Consider the following 27,390-nt stretch of genomic DNA (forward strand, 5'->3'; position numbering starts at 1 on the left):
CTGCATTGGCAGGCAGAGTCTCAACCACTGCGCCACCAGGGAAGCCCTTAATATATTTTTGTAAAATAAATTCTAATGCTAAGCAGCTTATGCAGACTTTTTAAGAAATATCTTTATTGGAGTGTAATTGCTTTACAATGGTGTGTTAGTTTCTGCTTTATAACAAAGTGAATCAGCTATACTTATACATATATTCCCATATCTCCTCCCTCTTGCACCTCCCTCCCACCCTCCCTATCCCACCCCTCTAGGTGGTCACAAAGCTCTGAGCTGATCTTCCTGTGCTATGTGGTTATGCAGACATTTAATATGGAAACCAGCCATCCTTCAGACTCTTTGTCTTAAGAACCATGCATAACTTGAGAGTCCCCTGTACTGGGATTTGTCACTACATTTTAATCCAGAGTCTTCCTGCCCTACTTGGGTCATGAAGAAAGAAAATGAGACAGAGACAGAGAGAAAGAGAAAAAAAAGAGAGAGAGAAAAGGAAAAAAGAGAGCTGAAGAAAGAAAGTGAAAAAAAGAAAGAGACACAGGGGGAAATAGATATATACTGGAGGGGAGGGGCAGGAGGAAGAAAGGAAAAGGAAAGGAAACCAATTCCCACCTCCCTCTCTTCTATGCCAATCCTCTGGTTTTATCTCCTACCATCTCAACTATTCAATTTAATGCACTAGCCATAATCTGGCCATTTCTCCCTCTCCAGTTCTTTGATCTCTGGATTAATACAACTCAATGTCCCTCTCTGAATAGCACGCTGATGTAAATTCATCAGTCGCTCTGTTAAGCCAAAATATTGCTACAATTTAATAGAGTGTCTTGGAAACTTCCCAATTTTTAAGATAAGAAATGACTCAGAAAAGCAGTGGCATAATTATGCCACATTCCTTTTGCTTCTCTCCAAAGGAGGAACCAGGAATCTAAAACTTACTCTCACTCCTGTGCCGAAATGAGACGTGTACGGTCAATTACTTTTTTAATGGACCACAGATTTGGTGCACAGATTTGGATTAATCATTTTAGTTGATGATTCATATACTGTCATCTCTGATCCATGCATGCATATACCGTATGTTTGTAATACAGTGAAGACCCATGAACTCACTACCCAAATCAAGAACTAGAACATTAATAATAACTTAAAATACAGCTACGTGCTCCTTCCCTATCCTATTCCCTTGCCTCTTCCAACCCCAAGACAATCACTATCCTGAATTCTGTGTTTATTCTTCCTTTGCTTTTTTAAAAATTGTGGTAACAACCTTCCGAGACTGAACCAAGAAGAAATAGAAAATATAAACAGACCAATCACAAGCGCTGAAATTGAAAGTGTGATTAAAAATCTTCCAACAAACAAAAGCCCAGGACCAGATGGCTTCACAGGCGAATTCTATCAAACATTTAGAGAAGAGCTAACACCTATCCTTCTCAAACTCTTCCAAAATAGAGCAGAGGGAGGAACACTCCCAAACTCATTCTACAAGGCCACCATCACCCTGATACCAAAACCAAACAAAGATGTCACAAAAAAAGAAAACTACAGGCCAATATTACTGATGAACATAGATGCAAAAATCTTCAACAAAATACTAGCAAACAGACTCCAACAGCACATTAAAAGAATCATACACCATGATCAAGTGGGGTTTATCCCAGGAATGCAAGGATTCTTCAATATATGCAAATCAATCAATGTGATACACCATATCAACAAATTGAAGGAGAAAAACCATATGATCATCTCAATAGATGCAGAAAAAGCTTTCAACAAAATTCAACACCCATATATGATAAAAACTCTCCAGAAAGTAGGCATAGAGGGACCCTACCTCAACATAATAAAGGCTATATATGACAAACCCACAGCCAACATCGTTCTCAATGGTGAAAAACTGAAACCATTTCCTCTAAGATCAGGAACAAAGCAAGGTTGCCCACTCTCACCACTATTATTCAACATAGTTTTGGAAGTTTTAGCCATGGCAATCAGAGAAGAAAAAGAAATAAAAAGGAATCCAAATTGGAAAAGAAGAAGGAAAACTGTCACTGTTTGCAGATGACATGATACTATCCATAGAGAATCCTAAAGATGCTACCAGAAAACTACTAGAGCTAATCAATGATTTTGGTAGAGTAGCAGGATACAAAATTAATGCACAGAAATCTCTTGCATTCTTATACACTAATGATGAAAAATCTGAAAGAGAAATGAAGGAAACACTCCCATTTACCACTACAACAAAAAGAATAAAATACCTAGGAATAAACCTACCTAAGGAGACAAAAGACCTGTATGCAGAAAACTATAAGACACTGATGAAAGAAATTAAAGATGATACAAACAAATGGAGAGATATACTATGCTCTAGGATTGGAAGAATCAGCATTGTGTAAATGACTATACTACCCAAAGCAATCTACAGATTCAATGCAATCCCTATCAAACTACTAATGGCATTTTTCACAGAACTAGAACAAAAAAGTACACAATTTGTATGGAAACACAAAAGACCCCGAATAGCCAAAACAACCTTGAGAAAGAAAAACAGAGCTGGAGGAATCAGGCGCCCAGACTTCAGACTATACTACAAAGCTACAGTAATCATGGCAGTATGGTACCGGCACAAAAACAGAAATATAGATCAATGGAACAGGATAGAAAGCCCAGAGATAAACCCCACGCACATATGGTCACCTTATCTTTGATAAAGGAGGCAAGAGTATACAATGGAGAAAAGACAGCCTCTTCAATAAGTGGTGCTGGGAACACTGGACAGCTACATGTAAAAGAATGAAATTAGAACACTTCCTAACACCATACACAAAAATAAACTCAAAATGGATTAAAGACCTAAATGTAAGGCCAGACACTATAAAACCTTTAGAGGAAAACATAGGCAGAACACTCTATGACATAAATCACAGCAAGATCCTTTTTGACCCACCTACTAGAGAAATGGAAATAAAAACAAAAATAAACAAATGGGACCTAATAAAACTTCAAAGCTTTTGCACAGCAAAGGAAACCATAAACAAGATGAAAAGACAACCCTCAGAATGGGAGAAAATATTTGCAAATGAAGCAACTGACAAAGGATTAATCTCCAAAATTTACAAGCAGCTCATGCAGCTCAATATCAAAAAAACCAACAACGCAATCCAAAAACGAGCAGCAACCTAAATAGACATTTCTTCAAAGAAGATATACAGATTGCCAACAAACACATGAAAAGATGGTCAACATGACCAATCATCAGAGAAATGCAAATCAAAACTACAATGAGGTATCACCTCACACCAGTCAGAATGGCCATCACCAAAAAAATCTACAAACAATAAATGCTGGAGAGGGTGTGAAGAAAAGGGAACCCTCTTGCACTGTTGGTGGGAATGTAAATTGGTACAGCCACTATAGAGAACAGTATGGAGGTTCCTTAAAAGACTAAAAATAGAACCACCATATGACCCAGCAATCCCACTACTGGGCATATACCCTGAGAAAACCATAATTCAGAAAGCATCATGTACCACAATGTTCCTTGCAGCTCTATTTACAATAGCCAGGACATGGAGGCAACCTAAGTGTCCATCGACACATGAATGGATAAAGAAGATGTGGCACATATATACAATGGAATATTACTCAGCCATAAAAAGAAACGCATTTGAGTTATTTGTAGTGAGGTGGATGGACCTAGAGTCTGTCATACAGAGTGAAGTAAGTCAGAAAGAGAAAAACAAATACCGTATGCTAACACATATATATGGAATCTTAAAAAAAATGGTCTGATGAACCTAGGAGCAGGACAGGAATAAAGACACAGATGTAGAGAATGGACTTGAGGACACAGGGAGGGGGAAGGGTGAGCTGGGATGAAGTAAGAGAGTAGCATTGACATATATACACTACCAAATGTAAAATAGCTAGTGGGAAGCAGCTGCATGGCACAGGGAGATCAGCTCGGTACTTTGCGACCACCTAGAGGGGTGGGATAAGGAGGGTGGGAGGGAGACGTAAGAGGGAGGGGATATGGAGATATACGTATGCATATAGCTGATTCACTTTGTTATACAGCAGAAACTAACACAACACTGTAAAGCAATTATACTCCAATAAAGATGTTAAAAAAATATTTTGGTAAAACACACATAACATTTTACTATCTTAAACATTTTTTCCTCCCTCCCTCCCTCCCTTCCTCCCTCCCTTCCTCCCTTCACTTTTGGCTGCGTTGGGTCTTCGTTGCTGCATGCGGGCTTTCTCTAGTTGTGGCGAGCGGGGACTACTCTTTGTTGCAGTGAACGGGCTTCTCATTGCTGTGGCTTCTCTTGTTGCAGAGCACAGGCTCTAGGCGTGTGGGCTTCAGTAGTTGCGCCTCATGGGCACTAGAGCGCAGGCTCAGTAGTTGTGGCTCAGGGGCTTAGTTGCTCCGCGGCATGTGGGATCTTCCCGGACCAGGGATCGAACCTGTGTCCCCTGCATTGGCAGGCGGATTCTTAACCACTGCGCCACCAGGGAAGTCCCTGTCTTAAACATTTTTAAGTGTCAGTTCAGTGGCATTAAGTACATTCACACTGTTGTGCACCCGTCACTCCCTTGCTTTTTAAAATTAGTTTTATTTATATACACACAGCTCAACAAAGTATTATTTAACTTTAGTTTTGCTTAACTTTATCAAAAGGATAATCTTTCTGTATTGAATCTCAACATTATTTTACATGACATTCTTTTAGAAAAAGTCATCTGCATATTCTGCAAATAAGTCTTGCTTGCCTTTTGTTAGTTTCATTCCTTCCTAAGTATTTTATGTTTTTAAGTACTTACTGTTGTTTCTGTAAATTTTTTATAAAATAACATTAAAATTATTTTGTTATTGATGTAGAAAGCATAGTACATTGATCTTCTAGGTATCCACTTTGATAAATTCTATTATTTCTAAAACTTAGTAAATTGTGGAGGGGGTTTCTATGCAGAAAATCTCCTATGCAAAATTTTATTTCTTCCCTTCCAATTCTCATGGCTTGCATTTCTTTCCTTCTTTTTTTCTTTCTTTCTTTGTTTTTTTTTTTTTTTTCTTTTCAGGCTAGGACCTATATAGCACAAAGAAGAGAAGTGAAAAATGGGCATCTGTGTCTTGTTTTGTAAATTCACCACGTACTCTTATTCATCAAAGATAAAACAGGTTACCTAAATAAGCCCTTTCCTAAGAGGGAAATGCTGCATGATTCCAGCCCTCAGCTCCACCAGGAGAGGCATGCTATGGGTGGTCAATGCTGTAGACTAACAGACACATCTGATCACATGAATAACTACATCATCCAGAGAGAAAATACTATCTGTTGCACCTAGGAGATAAGCTGATACTTGGCCAGAGAGCTGGCTATATTTTTGAAATGTTGGCCAGTGAAAACTTCATTTAGGGCTTTCCTCGTGGCGCATTGGTTGAGAATCTGCCTGCCAATGCAGGGGACACGACTTCGAGCCCTGGTCTGGGAAGATCCCACGTGCCGCGGAGCAACTGGGCCCGTGAGCCACAATTACTGAGCCTGCGCGTCTGGAGTCTGTGCTCTGCAACAAGAGAGGCCGCGATAGTGAGAGGCCTGTGCACCGCGATGAAGAGTGGAGTGGCCCCCGCTTGCCGCAACTAGAGAAAGCCCTCGCACAGAAATAAAGACCCAACACAGCCAAAACTAAAATTAATAAAAAAAAAAAAACTTCATTTAGACTTGTTAATAATAATTAATTATTTTTTAATAATCTGTCATCTTTAGAATTCTGTCATACTTTAGAATTAGAGTATCTAATGTAAGTTAGATACCACAATGCATATTTGAAAATAAGAAAACTGAAGCATAGATAGACCTAACAGTTTGTCCAAGACCATAGAGCAAATGAGACACAAAACTATATACTGTTATCTGTAGATTCCTAGCCCATCTCATCATGCCATCAAGTGTGAGAAAAGCAAAACGCTGCATGGTCTGAATATGCATACAAACAGAAGCTATTCTCAGGCTTTCCCAAGCATGATGATTTTAAGTATTCATCACCAACTTCGCCCTGGTTGTGAATTATGAGACACATTGGTAACTAACAAGCATGTAGCCAGTATTACCAGACACTTAGCTAAGAGAATCTTTTTGCAACTCAGTCAAAACTATGAAAAGCAAAGCTTTGCCCTCCTCTCCCAGACTTTCCAAGGTGTACTGTAAATCAGCTGAGGGGATTCCCAGTATACAGAAATCATTGAACTCCTCCTGCTCGCTTTTTAGGAAATTTCTTCTAAGCACATTAGTTTCTCGGAAAAGCATTTTTTTCTGGGTCTGTAACAAGTCTGTTAGGGCAGACTGTTTCTTTTGGCCTGATGCCATAGTTAGAGTCTTAAACCAACAGCAAATGGAACTGAAACTAAAGATGGACCATTTCCTTAATTCTTGTTTTCTTTCAAAACTAGACTCAGATCAGTGAACACTAAAAAGTGAATATGGCCTTCCCTGGTGGCGCAGTGGTTAAGAATCCACCTGCCAATGCAGGGAACACGGGTTCCAGCCCTGGTCCTGGAAGATCCCACATGCAGCAGAGCAACTAAGCCCGTACGCCACAACTACTGAGCCTGCACTCTAGAGCCCATGAGCCACAACTACTGAAGCCCGTGTGCCACAACTACTGAAGCCTGCGTGCCACAACTACTGAAGCCTGCGTGCCTAGAGCCCGTGCTCTGCAACAAGAGAAGCCACCACGATGAGAAGCCGGCGCACCACAACGAAGAGTAGCCCCCGCTCACCGCAACTAGAGAAAGCCCGCGCACAGCAACTAAGACCCAACACAGCCAAAAATAAATAAATAAATAAATTTATTTTTTAAAAACTGAATATATCAAAAGCCTGGCAAAAATTAAAATATAAATTTTAAAAGAGTTATAATTTAGATTTTTATTCAGGTAAGGTTGGCTGTGGATATAACAAGTAATAGTTGGCTTCCTATTGTCTCTAAAGTTTGATTTTTTTCTGAATTCTTCTCCACATTGATCACACTTATAAGGTTTCTCTCCTGAGCGGATCCCTATTCAAAATAAGAGGAGAATGGTCCTTTGTTTTGATTCTGCTTTCACCAGAAAACAATCTGATAACTAATTCAACTTCCCAGGTACTCTGTTACTGGAGAAGTGTGACTTGGTTATCAGACCCAATCATTCCAGTCACTGGAAGGTCCTCGTTATAAATGAATAAACTGGGACTTCCCCGGCAGTCCAGTGGTTAAGACTTCGCCTTCTGATGCAGGGGGTGCAGGTTCAACCCCTGGTCGGGGAGCTAAGATGCCACATGCCTCATGGCCAAAAAACCAAAACATAAAACAGAAGCAATATTGTAACAAATTCAATAAAGACCTTAAAATGGTCCACATTAAAAAAAATGAATAAACTGTCTTTTTAATTTGCATCTTAGATTCTTGTAGATTTGGTTAGCAGAATTAACTCTTTGAGAACATGTTTACCCTGGGTGATTAGAATGTCATATTTTACATCTTCATGCTTATCCCTTAACTGTTTAGTGTAGTTATAGCTGCTTTTACAATTTTTTTTGTCTTTTCATCTACATACTGGCTTATTTAAGTAATCTTAAATCCTTCCTATATATTTGCCTTTCTTTTTTTTTTTAAACATTTTTTAAAAATTTATTTTATTTATGTATTTTTGGCTGCACTGGATCTTCGCTGCTGTGCACAGGCCCTCTCCAGCTGCGGAGAGCAGAAGCCACTCCCCATTGTGGCCCGCAGGCCTCTCACTGCGGTGGCCCCCCCCCTGCTGCGGAGCACCAGCTCCAGGCACACGGGCTCAGTAGTTGTGGCTTGCGGGCTCTAGAGCGCAGGCTCAGTAGTTGTGGCGCAGGGGCTTAGTTGCTCCGCGGAATGTGGGATCTTCCCGGGCCAGGGCTCGAACCCATGTCCCCTGCATTGGCAGGCGGATTCTTAACCACTGAGCTACCAGGGAAGCCCTATATTTGCCTTTCTTATTGGCATTCTCTTTTTCCCTTAGATTCTACTTCTTTTCCATTTAGAGAAAACCCTTCAACATTTCTTGTAGGGTATGTTTAGTATTGATGAATTCTTTCAGTTTCTGCTTGTCTGAGAAGTTTTTTTATTTCTCCTTCTATCCTAAATGGTACTCTTGCTCAGTAGAGTATCCTGGGTTGCAGGTTTTCCATTTCAGCAGTTTCTGGACCTGTAAAACTGAGGACCAGATACTACAGAATCCTAACAAGGTATTACCATCCCTATGAGACTGTGCCAATCTGCCTGACTGGTTGGCTGGCATCGCTGGATACCATTTTTGGTGACACTTCTCTAATTGCATATGCTTTCCCTTCCTGGCCACTTGTCTTAAGTACAATCCGTACTTTACGGTTCATCTGAGCACTCCTGGTCTTAATGAATATAATCTCCTATGAACCACCATATTATTTATTGTCTACACCACTCATTTGTCACTGATCACACAGTTTCTTCTGTTGATATTTATTGTTTCATATTTGTTGGTCTTTCCAATTAGAATGCAAGTCCCATCAAGGACAATGGATCTTATCCCTCCCAGTATCCCCTGAGATTAGCTTGGTTCCCTACACAAAAAGTACAGACACAATAATGAGAACAAGTACAACCCTCCTCATTCTTCTGCTTCCAAAACCACCCACAAATATATATGCAATATGCACTGAAGAGACTTGCATTCCTTCATTCATTCAATGCATAATTGCAGAGAACCTCCAATGAATAATTTAAAAGTTTTTAGGTGTACCACCCTGTATATATTTACCCCATAGTCCTAGGAATAAAGATTTTGACCTATGGCTAGCTGAGAATACCTATATTGACTCTACCTATCTGAATCTATGCTAACTTCCAGAGAAACTGTAGTTTTCTTAGGTTAAACTTGGTTCCTAAAGCTAGAGGAAACAGTAATACCCATGTCCTAATGTAAAAATGTGATGAGTCAATGGAAATTCTTTTTGAAGATGTATAACTCTTATCCGTGCCGTTGCTTAAAGTCTGGAAAAATTTATACATCTATCCATCCATCCAATATTTACTGAATACCTTCCATATGCCCGGTGATGCTCTAGTTCCTGGGGATAAGCTCTGAATAAGACCGACAAGGTCCCTGCTCTTTGGGGGCTTATACTTGAATGTGAAGAAATAGACATTAAAAAAATAAAAAGTAAACTAAGCAAATATCAGAGAGTGAGAAATGCCAGAGAACTAAAATAAGGTCATGGCTGCTCTAGATTGTTTGGCAAGAGAAAGTACTATAATATTTAGCTAAAATCCAAACAGCCAGAAGGAACCACCAACACAAAGAACAGGGGGAAAAGCATTCCAGATACAGAAAATCGCTAGTATAAAGGCCTCTGTGACTGGAGTATAGTGGTTGAGAGGGAACAGTGTGAGATGAAGCTGGAGAAATCAGTAGCAGCCAGATCATAGAGGACTTAGTAAAACAGCATACAAAATTGGATTTAATTCTAAATATAACTGTAAGTTATTGGAGGGTCTTAAGCAGAGGAGTGACATGATGACTTACGGGTTTTTAAATTTTATATTGGAGCATAGTTGATTAACAATGTTGGTTAGTTTATGGGGCTTCCCTGGTGGTGCAGTGTTTGAGAATCTGCCTGCCAATGCAGGGGACACGGGTTCGAGCCCTGGTCTGGGAAGATCGCACATGCCACGGAGCAATTAGGCCCGTGAGCCACAACTACTGAGCCTGCGCATCTGGAGCCTGTGCTCCGCAACAACAGAGGCCGCGATAGTGAGAGGCCCACACACCGCGATGAAGAGTGGCCCCCACTTGCTGCAACTAGAGAAAGCCCTCGCACAGAAACAAAGACCCAACACAGCCATAAATAAATAAATAAATTTTAAAAACTATTTTTTAAAAAAAACAATGTTGGTTAGTTTCAGGTGTACAGCAAAGTGATTCAGTTATACATATACATGTATCTACTCTTTTTCAAATTCTTTTCCCATTTAGATTATTACAGAACATTGAGCCCCGTTCCCTGTGCTATACAGTAGGTCCTTGTTGGTTATCTATTTTAAAAACTGCAGTGTGGAGACGTCCCTGGCAGTCCAGTGGTTAAGACTCCCACACTTCCACTGCAGAGGACACAGGTTTGATCCCTGGTCAGGGAACTAAGATTCTGCATGCCGCGTGGGTGTGGCCAAAAACAAATAACTAAATGTGTGTGTGTGTATATATACATATATATATATATGTATGTGTGTGTATATATATATATATATATATATATATATACACATACATACATATATATATATATGGCAGTGTGTACATGTCAATCCCGAACTCCAAATCTATCCCTTCCCCACAACCCTTCCCCCCTGGTAACCATAAGTTCGTTCTCTAAGTCTGTGAGTCTGTTTCTGTTTGGTAAAAAAATTCATGCATATCTTTTTTTTTTTAAGATTCCCCATATAAGCGATAGCATATATTTGTCTTTCTCTGTCTGATGTACATCACTTAATATGATTATCTCCAGGTCCACCCACATTGCTGCAAATAGCATTATTTCATTCTTTTCTATGGCTGAGTAATATTCCATTGTATATATGCACCACATCTTTTTTTTTTTTTATTGGAGCATAGTTGCTTTACAATGTTGTGTTAGTTTCTGCTATACAGCAAAGTGAATCAGCTTTACGTATACATATATCTCCTCTTTTTTGGATTTCCTTCCCCTTTACGTCACCACAGTTAGTTTCTGCTATACAGCAAAGTGAATCAGCTTTATGTATACATATATCCCCTCTTTTTTGGATTTCCTTCCCCTTTACGTCACCACAGAGCACTGAGTAGAGTTCCCTGTGCTATACAATCGGTTCTCATTAGTTATCTATTTTATACATAGTAGTGTATATATGTCAATCCCAATCTCCCAATCCATACCACCTCCCCCTTCCCGCCCCTTGTTATCCACACGTTTGTTCTCTCTGTTTTTGTCTCTATCTCTGCTTTGCAAATAAGTTCATCTATACCATGTTTCCAGATTCCACATATATGCGTTAATATACGATATTTGTTTTTCTCTTTCTGACTTACTTCACTCTGTATGGCAGTCCATCCACATCTCTGCAGATGGCATAATTTCATTCCTTTTTATGGCTGAGTAATATTCCACTGTATATATGCACCACATCTTCTTTATCCATTCCTCTGTTGATGAGCATTTAGGTTGCTTCCATGTCCTGGCTATTGTAAATAGTGCTGCAGTGAACACTGGGGTGCATGTATCTTTTTGAATTATGGTTTTCTCAGGATATATGCCCAGGAGTGGGATTGCTGGATCACATGGTAGTTCTATTTTTAGTTTTTTAAGGAAATTCCATACTGTTTTCCACAGTGGCTGTATCAATTTACATTCCCACCAACAGTGCAAGAGGGTTCCCCTTTCTCCACACCCTCTCCAGCGTTTATTGTTTGTAGATTTTTTGATGATGGCCATTCTGACTGGTGTGAAGTATTACCTCATTATTGTTTTGATCTACATTTCTCTAATAATTAGTGATGTTGAGCATCTTTTCATGTGTTTGTTGGCCATCTGTATGTCTTCTGTGGAGAAATGTCTGTTTAGGTCTTCTGCCCATTTTTCTGATTGGGTTGTTTGTTTTTCTGATATTGAGCTGCGTGAGCTGTTTGCATATTTTGGAGATTAATCCCTTGTCAGTTGCTTCGTTTGCAAATATTTTCTCCCATTCTGAGGGTTGTCATTTCGTTCGTCTTGTTTATGGTTTCCTTTGCTGTGCAAAAGCTTTTAAGTTTAATTGGTACCATTTGTTTATTTTTGTTTTTATTTTCATTACTCTAGGAGGTGGGTCAAAAAAGATCTTGCTGCAATTTATGTCAAAGAGTGTTTTTCCTATGTTTTCCTCTAAGAGTTTTATAGTGTCTGGATTTACATTCAGGTCTTTAACCCATTTTGAGTTTATTTTTGTGTATGTTGTTACAGAGTGTTCTAATTTCATTCTTTTACATGTAGCTGTCCAGTTTTCCCAGCACCACTTATTGAAGAGACTGTCTTTTCTCCATTGTATATTCTTGCCCCCTTTGTCATAGACTAAATGACCATAGGGGCAAGGGTTTATCTCTGTGCTTTCTATCCTATACCATTGATCTATATGTCTGTTTTTGTGCCAGTACCATACTGTCTTGATTACTGTAGCTTTGTAGTATAGTCTGAAGTCAGGAAGCCTGATTCCTCCAGCTCCATTTTTCTTTCTCAAGTTTGCTTTGGCTATTCAGGATCTTTTGTGTCTCCATACAAATTCTAAGATTTTTTTGCTCTAGTTCTGTGAAAAATGCCATTGGTAATTTGATAGGGATTGCACTGAATCTGTAGATTGCCTTGGGTGGTACAGTCATTTTGACAATATTGGTTTTTCCAATCCAAGAACATGGTATATCTTTCCATCTGTTCGTGTCACCTTCAATTTCTTTCATCAGTGTTTTATAGTTTTCAGAGTATAGGTCGTTTATCTCCTTAGGTAGGTTTATTTCTAGGTATTTTATTCTTTTTGTTGCAATGGTAAATGGGATTGTTTCTTTAATTTCTCTTTCTGATCTTTCCTTGTTAGTGTATAGAAATGCCACAGATTTCTATGCATTAATTTTGTATCCTGCAACTTTACTAAATTCATTGCTGAGCTCTAGTAGTTTTCTGGTAGCATCCTTAGGATTTTCTATGTATAGTATCATGTCATCTGCAAACAGTGACAGTTTTACTTCTTTTCCAATTTGGATTCCTTTTTTTTTTTTTCTTGTCTGACTGGCCAGGCCCTGTCATATGCAGAAGCTGCTGGCTGCTGTTTAGCAGGGCCTGGTCACAAGGCAGCTGGCTGCAGAACCCTGTCCCAGCTCTAGCAATGGGTCACTGGTAGGCAGAGTCAGATCCCAAAGACTGACTGTTGCCCACCCACTGGCAGATGAAGCCAGGTCCTGGGGTTAGTGCCAGACTAGTGACAGGCAGAGCTGGTTCCTGGAGTCTGGCTGCAGGGCCCAGGGATCCCAGAGCTCATTTCAGATCATTGGTTGGGGGCCCAGTTTCTGACACAGTTGGGGGTCCAGGGTATCCTGAAGCTTGTGTTGGCCTGCTAGTGGACAGAGCCAGGACCCAGCTGTCAGGGTAGGATCTGGCCTGCTGTGGACAGGGTGGGTCTATAGGCTTTGGGATTGTAGTTTTCTTGTGCCTGGTGTCTGTTCCTTGGTTGGTGAGCCTTGTCTAGAGGTTAGTGCAGGTTTACTGGAGGGAAGGGCCAGTGCCTGACCACTGCTGGGTAAAGCTGGGTCTTGGCCCTCTGGTGGGCAGGGCCATGTCTAGAGGTATGTCTAAAGGTGGCTGTGGACTTAGAAAGTCCTTAGGCAGCCTGTCTGCTGATGGTTAGGACTCTCCAAGACCAGAGGGTAGGTCTGGCCCAGGCTCCTATCAAATTATTGCTTTTTCCCTAGGTCCCAGTGCACATGAGATTTTGTGTGCACCCTTTAAGAGTAAACTCTCTATTCTCCCCAGTCCTGTGGGGCTCCTGAAATTAAGACCCACTGGCCTTCAATGCCAAATGCTCTAGCAGTTCGTCTTCCTGGTGCAAGACTCTCAGGCTGGGGAGCCTGACGTGGAGCTCAGAACTCTCACTTGTATGGGAGAACTTCTGCAATATAATTATTCTGCAGTTTGTGGGTTGCACTCCAAGGGGTATGGGATTTGATTTTATCGTAAGTCCGCCCCTCCTACTCATCTCATTGTGGTCCCTTCTTTATATCTTTGTTGTATAAGATCTTTTCTGGTAGGTTCCAGTCTTTTTCATCGATGGCTGTTTTGCAGATAGTTGTGATTTTAGTGTGCTCATGAAAGGAGGTGAGCTCAGGGTCTTTCTACTCTGCCATATTGGTCACTCTCCGGAAAATGGATTTTTAAGAAGTTTGATCCAACTGTACAGTTTTTACAAGAGGCAAAATTTATATTCACTGACATAAACTGGTTAAAAGTTAAATAACAGAAAAAGATATATCATGCTGACAGTAACCAGAAGAGAGCTGAATTAGCTATATTTAATAGACCAGACAAAAAATTGTTAGTAGAGACAAAGAAAGATAATTTATAATGATTCAGCAAGTCACAGCAGTTAAAAATAAGAATATAAAAAAAATTGGGGAGACATCTATATTTCTGATGAAAGAGAAGTTGAGTAGGCTGATGAATATAACCAAGGAATTGTCTAGTTGCAGAAATAACAAGGTGCTGAATGATTAAATCTATTTGCAGTGTTTTAAAAATTGCAATAAAACCCAACTCTTAAAGAAACAAAATTTACATATTTTAACACAATTAGAATACAAATATCAGAACTAGGAAGAAATAAATGTCTTTTCCCCCAGTCACAAAAATCCCAGGATCACAATGTTCAATATAATCTAAAATGGGACTTCCCTGGTGGTGCAGTGGTTAAGAATCTGCTTGCCAATGCATGGGACACGGGTTTGAGCCCTGGTCCGGGAAGATCCCACATGCCATGGAGCAACTAAGCCCCTGCGCCACAACTACTGAAGCCTGCGTGCCTAGAGCCCGTGCTCCGCAACAAGAGAAGCCACCACAATGAGAAGCCCGCGCATCACAACGAAGAGTAGCCCCCGCTTGCATCAACTAGAGAAAGCCCGCAAGCAGAAACGCAGACCCATGCAGCCAGAAATTAATTAATTAAAATAATTAATTAATTAATTAATTAAACGAATCCAAATGAACATGGACTGTTTTAGGCAAGAAAACTACCTTTTAAAAATACTATAAGTAAATAAATGTGTATCTATGTGATTGTTTACTAACATATGTGTATATCTGTATATATGTGTTTAACATATATATACTACAGCATTTTTCATTTCAGTATGAATTCAGTGCAAGATAGATACATCTTAAACCTTTTCTAGGTGTTTAATTACTGAGGCATCAAAATAACATCAAAGATGGCTTCAGCCAATTAAGATAGAATGGAAATCAGAAATCCAAATCAAGAACAATGTTCTCTCTGAGAGGCAGCATAACAAAGTTGTTGAGAAAATGGACTCTAGAGCTAGTTACTGGGTAACATGAGTCACTATTTAACGATTAAATAAGTCAATATTCATAAAGCACTTCAAACAACGCCTGGCATACAGTTAATGCTATGTAATACTTTTAAAAATCAATTAAACAAATAAGAAATATTTTCTCATTAACAACAATCCACTAGCAGGCAGCTACCTCAACTCTCCTTTTACTTTGCTATATAGACAGCATCTTAGCTGAGAACTGAGATACTAACAAAAGTAAAGTTATCACCATGTATCTTTTTATTGTTTAATGTTGAACTGTTCAGTGCCTCTTCCATCCATGATGTCAGACATTTCCCCAAAAAATGTTTGGCATTTTTACTCACAGTCCTATTTTTATTCTGCACAAACAGCCATGGGAGGGCCCCTCCATGTCACTGTCTCGCACAGACCTTTCCCTCATCAGAAGAAGGCCTTTTTACTGAGTGAATGTCTTCTTGGCTCTATCAGTCTCTGCCTCACTTCCCCTCCTTCTGAGCTTCCAGTTTCCCCACAGTTAAGTCCACTCACTGACTTACCCACTGGGAAGCTTAGCTCTACCCAGTCCCTGGAACAGACCAACCTGGGATATAGCAATTTCCGCCTCCCCAAGCAACACCTCACTGCTCTGATGACGGATCTCCTGTACCTGAAGTTCCAAGTCTTATGTGTGTCCAGTTTGCAGATACGGGCTTTTATCTTGGCCTCTATGCCAAGCTGTAGGCCAGTATCTGCCAGGTACACTAGTCTAACCCTAGGATGGCAGACCTACCTTTCCCTGGACTATCCCTACATTGTTGCAGCCTAGCTGACTATGAAAAGACCTCCCAGATACTTTCCTAGGTTCCAAGTATCACCTGCATCTGATGCCTGCATTTAGAATAGTATTTCATTTTGTATCCCCTGTTGCCAATCACTCGCAAAGAACACAACCAGACTATATAACCCTTGGATATTGGTGAAATTCCAACACATGTTATACTACATGAGTATCACCTACTTCTTACTGATGGTGTCAGCCAAGTACTACTGAATGCTAAGATAAGAGGCCAAGTTTTGACCCTATTTGGCCCTATTTGCCCAGTTGAAACTGTGCTTATTTCAGTTATCAATGTTACCAGCTCAAAGGCTAACACTTTTTTGCCTTTGCTTTGCATGTGACATTCTCTTAGAGCTGTACCCATCTTAAATCAACCTCTCTATTTCCATTCTGTTCTCCCGTCTCTATTTATGCCCCTCTTTTAAGTTTATTTCCTCAAAAAGCATCTTTTGTTTTTTGCAATAACCCTACTATAGCTACAAATCCTTTCCTTACTCCATTCTGGATATTGTCTTACGATGTTTTCATTCAGGGACTGACTATAATACATGAAACTTGTTTAATAACATACCAGAAATCAGATATCCAAATGAGTAGTGTTTTCCCTAGAAATAATTATGTTGGAAGTTATTCACTTATTCTAATGATGTTATGAATAATCAGAGCACTTCTGGAATTCCTTGAACCTTGCCAGTTCTGTATCTTTGACCTTGTCCAAGAAGACCAAACCTATTACTCTGTAATACTGATCAAACACTGCAGTGCTTGGCTAAATTACTGTTTCCAAAAATTAGATTTACCTCCAAAGGTTGAAAAATTGCTATTACTGTGGAATTTTAAAAAATTATCTAGCCTCTGAAAGTATTACCAAAATTTAAAATAAATGTTGGAAGAAAAGCATCACAGTTAGAATAAATGGATGGCAACCTTTGTATGACCTAACACAGTTATCTAACCTTGAAGATTATTCTTCCACATATAAAATAATTTCCTACCTTCTTACAGGATTACTGTAGAAAACAAGAAAGTATACAACATCTCTGAAACCCATAAAAAGTGAATAAATGTAAGATATTCCTATTCATGCCTTACTGCTGCAAATTTAAATGGATTCAAAACAAATATTAAGGCTTACTCGTTTTAAAACTGTGTTTAAGACTTTAACTTGAGTTTAAGTTGACATTTGCATTTTTCAGGAGGTGCGAGATGAGAATCCAAGTTCCATTTTTTTAACAAGTATTTATATTTGCAGTAAAGTTATGTTTTTCAAGAAATAGTTCATGATTTAGAAAGTGAAACCTAGCTCACTCTTATTGAAACAAAGGAGGTGGAGGGAAATTCCATAACTCAGAAGCCACAATAAATACAAATAATATCTTTGATTCTGCAACACGGGACTTCCCCAAGGAACAGACACAGATTTTCCCAAGTCAACTGTAATGTTATCCAATCAGAGTTAGAGAGGGAAAGTGCCTTTGCAAATAAATACTGCAACCTAGCCCGACATTTTCGGAGACACTCTTCAACTGTTCAGGCAGTCTGAGCCTACTACAGAAGAACCTTCAGTTGCAGCACCATGAACCAAAGTGCTGTTCTTATTTTCTGCCTTATCCTTCTGACTCTGAGAGGAACTCAAGGTGAGGAACATCAAGGGATATTTAATTTGTAAGATCAGAAATAGGACTGGGTATAAACTCTTTAAGTGCAGAAATAATGTATTTGCAAAAGTTTTACAGCCTGCCTTTTAAATGAAGGGTAAATGAGCAGAGATTCCTTCTGGTCAGAGTTTATAGTCAGAGAAGCAAGTGGAATGAAAGAAAGAGAGAAGGAGGAAGGTGGGAGTGGAAGAGGAAGAGGGACAGACAGAGAAAATGTGAGGGAAGGAGGGGAAAGAGGATGAGACAGGTTATCTCCTTAGTTAACTTAAGTAACTGTATGATCTGGGCTCAAGGGTATGATCTTACAATCAACAGGTTGCAATTCCATTCTTTCAGAGAATCACCTAATTAATCATACAGAGCTGTATGATCACAGATTGACTATGTGATTACACAGAGGTACAGGTTCAGCTAAGTACTACCCAATCCACATTAAATGCCTAAAATGAAAACTGAGCTAATGTCGTCTGCTGTACCTGTCTCTTTTCCTGCAGAAATACCTCTCTCTAGGACTACACGCTGTACGTGCATCAAGATCAGTGATCGACCTGTTAATCCAAGGTCCTTAGAAAAACTTGAAGTGATTCCTGCAAGTCAATCTTGCCCAAGTGTTGAGATCATGTGAGTAAAATCCCACCTAATGATTACTTCCCTGGTTGTAATCATACAATTAAATACATGATGATGATTACAAAAATCAGTAAGGGGTTTGTGATGATTCTAAGACTTCTGTACAGCAAAGGGAAACATCTAAAGTGAAACCTAAATGTCTGACTTTAAAACTGTATATTCCATCTGTTTTATTGGCCTAATATTGTTTTAAATATTTTCACTCCTATTTACTTCTATAGTGCCACAATGAAAAAGAACGGGGAGAAAAGATGTCTTAATCCAGAGTCTAAGAGCATCAAGAATTTACTGAAAGCAATTAGCAAGAACAGGTAGGTTTGCTATTGCTTGTAGAAGGACTGCTCTTTAAGAAATGTCGATCTTGGGAAGTTAGAAATATCTGCATAAGGCATTCCTGTGGAATTCTTGGCTTAAAACGGTGTTACCACCATGCTTCCACTACCTCCGTCTATTTATATACTGAGGTGTCATCTTGTGTGGTATCAACAGTTACCCTGATTACTGTCTACAAGTGTCAATAGGTCACTTTAACCTTAAAGCAGAGCTATAACTATCCAAGCAAAGATGCCAAATTTCCCCCAAGCTTTTCCTGGCCTTAAAAAAGCATCCCGTGTAACCCACAATCATTGCGTAGCAGCAGGAAAGCTCACTACACACTTCACCTGAAGACTTAGGGATTATCTATGAATTCAGCATGTTCCAAGCAGAATTCAGACTGAAGTCAGAGTCATTTACACTCTCCTTCTCTTCTTACAGGTCCAGAAGATCTCAAACACAGAAAGAGGCATAATCACTGCACTACCGACAAGGATGGACCACAGAGAAGCTACCTCTGCCGTCACTTCCCTACACACAGTATATGTCAAGCCCTAATTGTCCGTGGATTGCAGTTCTCCTAAAAGGTGACCAACCACAGTCACCAAATTAGCTGCTGCTGCTCCTGCAGGGCGGTGGATGGCTCATCGTCCTGAGCTGTTTGGTAGTAACTCTGCCCTGGCGCTATAATATAAGCTACGCTGAGGCGCTACATTCTTAATGCGTGTGCCAAGCCCTAGCCCTGCTACTGACAGCTTCCTCACCTTTTCTATCTTCTAAAGGGGGTTATGAAGGGGTCTTCCCCCTCTGGGCTTATCAGGGATCTTAGAATCTCAAATAACTAAAAGGTATTCAAAGCAATAATACAATCTGCCTTTTAAAGAAAGATCTTTACTCCATGGGCTTCTACTGCCATCCCTCCAAGGGGCCCATATTCTTCCGGGTGTTATATACATAATTCCAAATACACAGAAGCAGCTAGAAATATCTGGAAATGTATGTGAAAATAGTATTATTTAGTCAAAGACTACACAAAGTAGAATTCTTAGATGTATATGTTTCTTATATTGTTTTCAGTGTTTATATAATAACTTGTGTAAGTACTGCAATGGGAGAAATTTTAAAATTTAGATACATGTTCTGCATGTTATGTAAGACAAATATGCTGAATGCTTTTCAAAATAAAAGTAATGTTCTCTCCTAGAAATATTAAGAAAGATTATTTAACTGTTTAGAGACCAAAACATAATAAAGTAATTATAACTAAGATGAAGTGTCTGGTGGGTCATTTGGGACATTTATTTCATAAAAAGCTTAGATTGGAGAATCCATAGCCTAGAGAAGAAGTAAGGATGGGTAGAGGACAAATGAGTTTGAGAATTACCATATTCCTTCCAACTATAGTCTCCTGGAAGGCCCGTCATACAGGAGTCCTCCAGCACTTATGTGGCATAACAGAGCTTGGCCTGAGCTTCAGATCCTTAGAGCCAACTTTCTACGAGACATTTGCAACTCAACATCCCATGGAAACATCAAACTCCAAAATGTCTTGAATTAATTCCTCTCTCCCCCAGATCTATTTCTCCTCCTCTATTCTATATCCTACTTTAATAGCACCATCATCCATTCAGTTCCCCAAACGAGAATTCTGGGAGTAATTCTACACTCCTTCTTCTCCCTTGCCTCCCATATCCAATTTGTCATCAAGAAGGTATTTGCAATGCATTTAGTTGGTAAATTATTAGTATCTAAAACATACAGAGGGGACTTCCCTGGTGGTCCAGCGGTTAAGACGCCATGCTTCCAATGCAGGGGGCCCAGGTTCAATCCCTGGTCAGGGAAGTAGATCCCACATGCCACAACTAAAAGATCCCGCACGAGGCAACTAATACCCAGTGCAGACAAAATAAATAAATAAAATATTTTAAAAAAAATAAAACATATAGAGAACTCCTATGAATAAAAAAGGAAAAGATAGCTAGCTGAAAAACAGGAAACAAATGAATAGGAATTTCACAAAAGAAGAAAACACAAGCCCTTAACATATGAAAAGATGCTCAATTTCATTAGTAATCAGGGACATGTACTTGCTCTTTTTTTTTTTTTAACGTTTTTATTGGAGTATAATTGCTTTACAATGGTGTGTTAGTTTCTGCTTTATAACAAAGTGAATCAGTTATACGTATACATATATCCCCATATCTCTTCCCTCTTGCATCTCCCTCCCTCCCACCCTCCCTATCCCACCCTTCTAGCTGGTCACAAAGCACGGAGCTGATCTCCCTGTGCTATGTGACTGCTTCCCACTAGTTATCTATTTCACATTTGGTAGTGTATATATGTCCATATATACACTACCACTCTCTCACTTTGTCCCAGCTTACCCTTTCCCCTCCCCATGTCCTCAACTCCTTTCTCTAGTAGGTCTGTGTCTTTATTCCCATCTTGCCCCTAGGTTCTTCATGACCTTTTTTTTTTTTTTTTAGATTCCATATATATGTGTTAGCATACCACATCTAGACCCACAGCTGGATGGGACCTAAGGCTGGACACTCGTGGGGCTAGGAGGCTTGGTAAGGATGAGTCAGCAAATGCAGCCCCTTTAGAGTAATACTGCCTGGTCCTGATTCCATGGGTCCCAAATCTCCAGATGCCAGCGACCCTTCGTACAGCTAAAACATGCATGGGACACCCAGAGAATGGTACACCATCGGATCGGGAAGAGTTTGGAAAAGGCACCTCATCTCCTCATCTGCTGGTGCTCGGGTTCCCCCCTCCAGCCTCTTTCCTAACAATCTCCCCATCTGGGGAAGTCAGCACCTTCAACACCCTGTTTCGCACAGTTTGGAATTTGTCCGGTGGCTGAACTGGAACGGGGGAAACAATGAGAGACAAGGCCTAGGTGGTTGGACAGGCACATGCCACTCTAATTTCCAATTAGGAAGAGGAATTGACCAAAGGCTCAGCTTGCCCTCAGAACCAGAATAGGGCTTGAAGAAATCCTGCTGTTTTGTGGCCATTTCCCAAAAAACAAGTTGAAAAGCGGAGCTCAGGGACGCTGCAATTCACAATCTTGCAGGATTGTAAAAGATACCTAACGTGGAAAAATGCCTTGAGGTAAGTCACGAAAAACGACTTGAAAGCAAGGCAGAGTTGCAGGAACGGGATTTCAAGAGGTAGATTGGACTCGCCATGAAACCACATGGAAAGCAGCAGAACTTCTTCTACGATGCCGTTGGCCAAAAAGGGCATATGCGTTCCTCCTGAATATATTCAGGAAAAACACATACCCCCTTTCTGGCCAACCAAAACAGCGCACAGTGCAAATCAACACTACAAAGAGGTATCATCTCGCATCAGTCTGAAGGGCTATCCTCACAAAGTGTAAAAACCAGAAATACAGGATAGGGTGTGGAGAAAAGGGAGCCCCTTTATGCTGATTGTGGGAAGGTAAATTGCGAATGGCACTCTGGAGAAGTGTATTGTGTTTCCCAAAAATATCTAAGAAACAAAGCTACAGAGCATACAGCACTTCCACTCATGGGCGTGTATCTTCGGAAACCCAAAACTCCACAGGACACATGCAAACCAACGTTTACTGCTGCTCTGTTTACAAGAGCCTCGACTCGGATACAACCAAAATTTCCTTGCAAGGAAAACATGGATAAAGAAGATGTGATACTTATGTACAATGGAATATTAGTCAGCCATGAAATCAATGAAATAAGGCCAGTTGCAGCAACTCGGATGGACTTAGGTACAATCATTCTAAGTGACATATGTCAGACAGAAAAAGAAACTTAACATAAGATATCACTTATAGATAGAACCTAAAAATAGCTACACATAAACTAAATGACAAAACAGACACAGAAATATGCATTTATTTTTTTTTGTCATAAGTTGTGGATTTAATTGCATTAATTTAAATGTTACTTTTGTTGTAAATTCACATATTCCATTAAGAATAGAGACCACGTTATCTAGTTCAACAATGCTATATATAAAATAGATACCCAACAAGGACCTACTGTATAGCACAGGGAACTATACTCAGTATTTTGTTTTTTTGTTTGTTATTTCTTTATTTATCTCTTCTTGATTTTGTGGACTTAACATAGGTGTTGAATTTATCTTGAAATTGACTTTATCCAATTTTTTTTTCAATTTTATTATTTTTTTTTATACAGCAGGTCCTTATTAGTCATCAATTTTATACACATCAGTGTATACATGTCAATCCCAATCGTCCAATTCATCTGACCACCACACCCAACCGCCTGCTGCTTTCCCCCTTTGGTGTCCATACGTTTGTTCTCTACATCTGTGTCTCAATTTCTGACCTGCAAACCGGTTCATCTGTACCATTTTTCTAGGTTCCACATATATGCGTTAATATACGATATTTGTTTTTCTCTTTCTGACTTCCTTCACTCTGTATGACAGTCTCTAGATGCATCCAAGTCTCTAAAAATGACCCAATTTCGTTCCCTTTTATGGCTGTGTAATATTCCATTGTATATATGTACCACAACTTCTTTATCCATTCATCTGTCAATGGGCATTTAGGCTACTTCCATGATCTGGCTATTGTAAATAGTGCTACAGTGAACATTGGGGTGCATGAGTCTTTTTGCTTTACGGTTTTCTCTGGGTATATGCCCAGTAGTGGGATTGCTGGATCACATGGTAGTTCTATTTTTAGTTTTTTAAGGAACCTCTATACTGTTCTCCATAGTGGCTGTATCAATTTACATTCCCGCCAACAGTGCAAGAGGGTTCCCTTTTCTCCACACCCTCTCCAGCATTTGTTGTTTGTAGATTTTCTGATGAAGCCCATTCTAACTGGTGTGAGGAGATACCTCACTGTAGTTTTGATTTGCATTTCTCTAATGATTGGTCATGTTGACCATCTTTTCATGTGTTTGTTGGCAATCTATATATCTTCTGTGGAGAAATGTCTATTTAGGTCTTCTGCCCATTTTTGGATTGGGGTGTTTGTTTTTTTGATATTGAGCTGCATGAGCTGTTTATATATTTTGGAGATTAATCCTTTGTCCGTTGATTCGTTTGCAAATATTTTCTCCCATTCTGAGGGTTCTCTTTTTGTCTTGTTTATGGTTTCCTTTGCTGTGCAAAAGCTTTGAAGTTCCATTAGGTCCCATTTGTTTTTGTTTTTATTTTCATTACTCTAGGAGGTGGATCAAAAAATATCTTGCTGTGATTTATGTCAAAGGGTGTTCTTCCTATGTTTTCCTCTAAGAGTTTTATAGTATCCGGTCTTACATTTAGGTCTCTACTCCATTATGAGTTTATTTTTGTGTATGGTGTTAGGGAGTGTTCTAATTTCATTCTTTTACATGTAGCTGTCCAGTTTTCCCAGCACCATTTATTGAAGAGACTGTCTTTTCTCCACTGTATATCCTTGCCTCCTTTATCAAAGATAAGGTGACCGTATGTGCGTGGGTTTATCTCTGGGCTTTCTATCTTGTTCCATTGATCTGTATTTCTGTTTTTGTGCCAGTACCATAGTGTCTTGATTACTGTAACTTTGTAGTATAGTCTAAAGTCAAGGAGTCTGATTCCTCCAGCTCCGTTTTTTCCCCTCAAGATTGCTTTGGCTATTCGGGGTCTTTTGTGTCCCCATACAAATTTTAACATTTTTAGTTCTAGTTCTGTAAAAAAATGCCATTGGTAGTTTGATAGGGATTGCATTGAATCTGTAGATTGCTTTGGGTAGTATACTCATTTTCACAATATTGATTCTTCCAACCAAGAACATGGTATAAAAAAAAAAAAAAAAAGAGAACATGGTATATCTCGCCATCTGTTGGTATCATCTTTAATTTCTTTCATCACGGTCTTAGAGTTTTCTGCATACAGGTCTTTTGTCTCCCTAGGTAGGTTTATTCCTAGGTATTTTATTCTTTTTGTGGCAATGGTAAATGGGAGTGTTTCCTTAATTTCTCTTTCAGATTTTTCATCATTAGTGTATAGGAATGCAAGAGATTTATGTGCATTAATTCTGTATCCTGCAACTTTACCAAATTCATTGATTAGCTCTAGTAGTTTTCTGGTGGTATCTTTAGGATTCTCTATGTAGAGCATCATGTCATCTGCCATCAGTGACAGCTTTGCTTCTTCTTTTCCAATTTGTATTCCTTTTATTTCTTTTTCTTCTCTGATTGCCATGGCTAGGACTAACAAAACTATGTTGAATAACAGTGGTGAGAGTGGACATCCTTGTCTTGTTCCTGATCTTAGAAGAATTGCTTTCAGTTTTTCACCATTGAGAATGATGTTTGCTGTGGGTTTGTCATATATGGCCTTTATTATGTTGAGGTAGGTTCCCTCTATGTCCACTTTCTGGAGAGTTTTTAGCATAAATGGGTGTTGCATTTTGTCAAAAGCTTTTCCTGCATCTATTGAGATGATCATATGGTTTTTATTCTTCAATTTGTTAATATGGTTTATCACATTGATTGATTTGCATATATTGAAGAATCCTTGCATCCCTGGGATAAATCCCACTTGATCATGGTGTATGATCCTTTTAATGTGTTGTTGGATTCTGTTTGCTAGTATTTTGTTGAGGATTTTTGCATCTATATTCATCAGTGATATTGGTCTGTAATTTTCTTTTTTTGTAGTATCTTTGTCTGGTTTTGGTATCAGGGTGATGGTGGCCTCATAGAATGAGTTTGGGAGTGTTCCTTCCTCTGCAAATTTTTGGAAGACTTTGAGAAGGATGGGTGTTAGCTCTTCTCTAAATGTTTGATAGAATTCACCTGTGAAGCCATCTGGTCCTGGGCTTTTGTTTGTTGGAAGATTTTTAATCACAGTTTCAATTTCCTCTACTTGTGATTGGTCTGTTCATATTTTCTATTTCTTCCTGGTTCAGTCTTGGAAGGTTATACCTTTCTAAGAATTTGTCCATTTCTTCCAGGTTTTCCATTTTATTGGCAAAGCGTTGCTTGTAGTAGTCTCTTAGGATGCTTTGCATTTCTGCAGTGTCTGTTGTCACTTCTCCTTTTTCATTTCTAATTTTCTGGATTTGAGTCCTCTCCCTCTTTTTCTCGATGAGTCTGGATAACGGTTTATCAATTTTGTTAATCTTCTCAAACAACCAGCTTTAATTTTATTGATCTTTGCTATTGTTTTCTTGTTTCTATTTCATTTATTTCTGCTCTGATCTTTATGATTTCTTTCCTTCTGCTAACTCTGGGATTTGTTTGTTCTTCTTTCTCTAGTTCCTTTAGGTGTAAGGTTAGATTGTTTGATATTTTCCTTGTTTCTTGAGGTAGGCTTGTATAGCTATAAACTTCCGTTAGAACTGCTTTTGCTGCATCCCATAGGTTTTGGATCGTCGTGTTTTCGTTGTCATTTGTCTCTAGGTATTTTTTTATTTCCTCTTTGATTTCTTCAGTGATCTCTTGGTTGTTTAGTAATGTATTGTTTAGCCTCCATGTATTTTTTACAGATTTTTTCCTGCAATTGATATCTAGTCTCAGAGCGTTGTGGTCAGAAAAGATACTTGATATGATTTCAATTTTCTTAAATTTACCAAGGCTTGACTCGTGACACAAGATATGATCTATTCTGGAGAATGTTCCATGAGCACTTGAGAAGAAAGTGTATTCTGTTGTTTTTGGATGGAATGTCCTATAAATGTCAATTAAGTCCATCTTGTTTAATGTATCATTTAAAGCTTGTGTTTCCTCAGCAACAGTCAGCTCTACCCACCACCAGAGCATCCCATCAAGCCTCTTAGATAGCCTCAACCACCAGAGGGCAGACAGCAGAAGCAAGAAAAACTACAATCCTGCAGCCTGTGGAACAAAAACCACACTCACAGAAAGATAGACAAGATGAAAAGGCAGAGGGCTATGTACCAGATGAAGGAACAAGAAAAAACCCCAGAAAAACAACTAAATGAAGTGGAGATAGGCAACCTTCCAGAAAAAGAATTCAGAATAATGATAGTGAAGATGATCCAGGACCTCGGAATAAGAATGGAGGCAAAGATTGAGAAGATGCAAGAAATGATTAACAAAGACCTAGAAGAATTAAAGAACAAACAAACAGAGATGACCAATACAATAACTGAAATGAAAACTACACTAGAAGGAATCAATAGCAGAATAACTGAGGCAGAAGAACGGATAAGTGACCTGGAAGACAGAATGGTGGAATTCACTGCTGCGGAACAGACGAAAGAAAAAAGAATGAAAAGAAATGAAGACAGCCTAAGAGACCTCTGGGACAACATTAAACGCAACAACATTCGCATTATAGGGGTCCCAGAATGAGAAGAGAGAGAGAAAGGACCAGAGAAAATATCTGAAGAGATTATAGTCGAAAACTTCCCTAACATGGGAAAAGAAATAGCCACCCAAGTCCAGGAAGCGCAGAGAGTCCCATACAGAATAAACCCAAGGAGAAACACGCCGAGACACATAGTAATCAAAGTGGCAAAAATTAAAGACAAAGAAAAATTATTGAAAGCAGCAAGGGAAAAACGACAAATAACATACAAGGGAACTCCCATAAGGTTAACAGCTGATTTCTCAGCAGAAACTCTGCAAGCCAGAAGGGAGTGGCATGATATACTTAAAGTGATGAAAGGGAAGAACCTACAACCAAGATTACTCTACCCGGCAAGGATCTCATTTAGATTTGATGGAGAAATCAAAAGCTTTACAGACAAGCAAAAGCTAAGAGAATTCAGCACCACCAAACCAGCTCTACAACAAATGCTAAAGGAACTTCTCTGAGTGGGAAACACAAGAGAAGAAAAGGACCTACAAAAACAAACCCAAAACAATTAAGAAAAT

At 39.3% G+C, this 27,390-nt stretch overlaps 1 protein-coding gene across 1 annotated transcript; it reads left to right on the plus strand.

Annotated features, from left to right (window-relative positions):
• Positions 1-10,325: 10,325 nt before the first annotated feature.
• CXCL10 (C-X-C motif chemokine ligand 10) lies at positions 10,326-26,270 on the plus strand. The gene is made up of 4 exons (XM_082464004.1): positions 10,326-17,590; positions 18,106-18,232; positions 18,463-18,552; positions 18,998-26,270. The coding sequence occupies exons 1-4, from the start codon at positions 17,530-17,532 to the stop codon at positions 19,029-19,031; spliced, it is 312 nt and encodes a 103-aa protein (XP_082320130.1). The 5' UTR covers positions 10,326-17,529; the 3' UTR covers positions 19,032-26,270.
• The last annotated feature ends 1,120 nt before the right edge of the window (positions 26,271-27,390 follow it).

This window comes from Balaenoptera physalus (assembly GCF_965194825.1).
Source record: "Balaenoptera physalus genome assembly, chromosome: 5".
NCBI classification, from domain to species: Eukaryota; Metazoa; Chordata; class Mammalia; order Artiodactyla; family Balaenopteridae; genus Balaenoptera; species Balaenoptera physalus.

Bases quoted from the DNA above. Each gene is read 5' to 3' on its own strand.
- CXCL10 (XM_082464004.1), top strand. From the start codon at position 17,530: ATGAACCAAAGTGCTGTTCTTATTTTCTGCCTTATCCTTCTGACTCTG. The intron at 18,233-18,462 runs GTGAGTAAAATC...TTACTTCTATAG, and splicing joins TGCCCAAGTGTTGAGATCAT to TGCCACAATGAAAAAGAACG. The intron at 18,553-18,997 runs GTAGGTTTGCTA...CTCTTCTTACAG, and splicing joins AAAGCAATTAGCAAGAACAG to GTCCAGAAGATCTCAAACAC.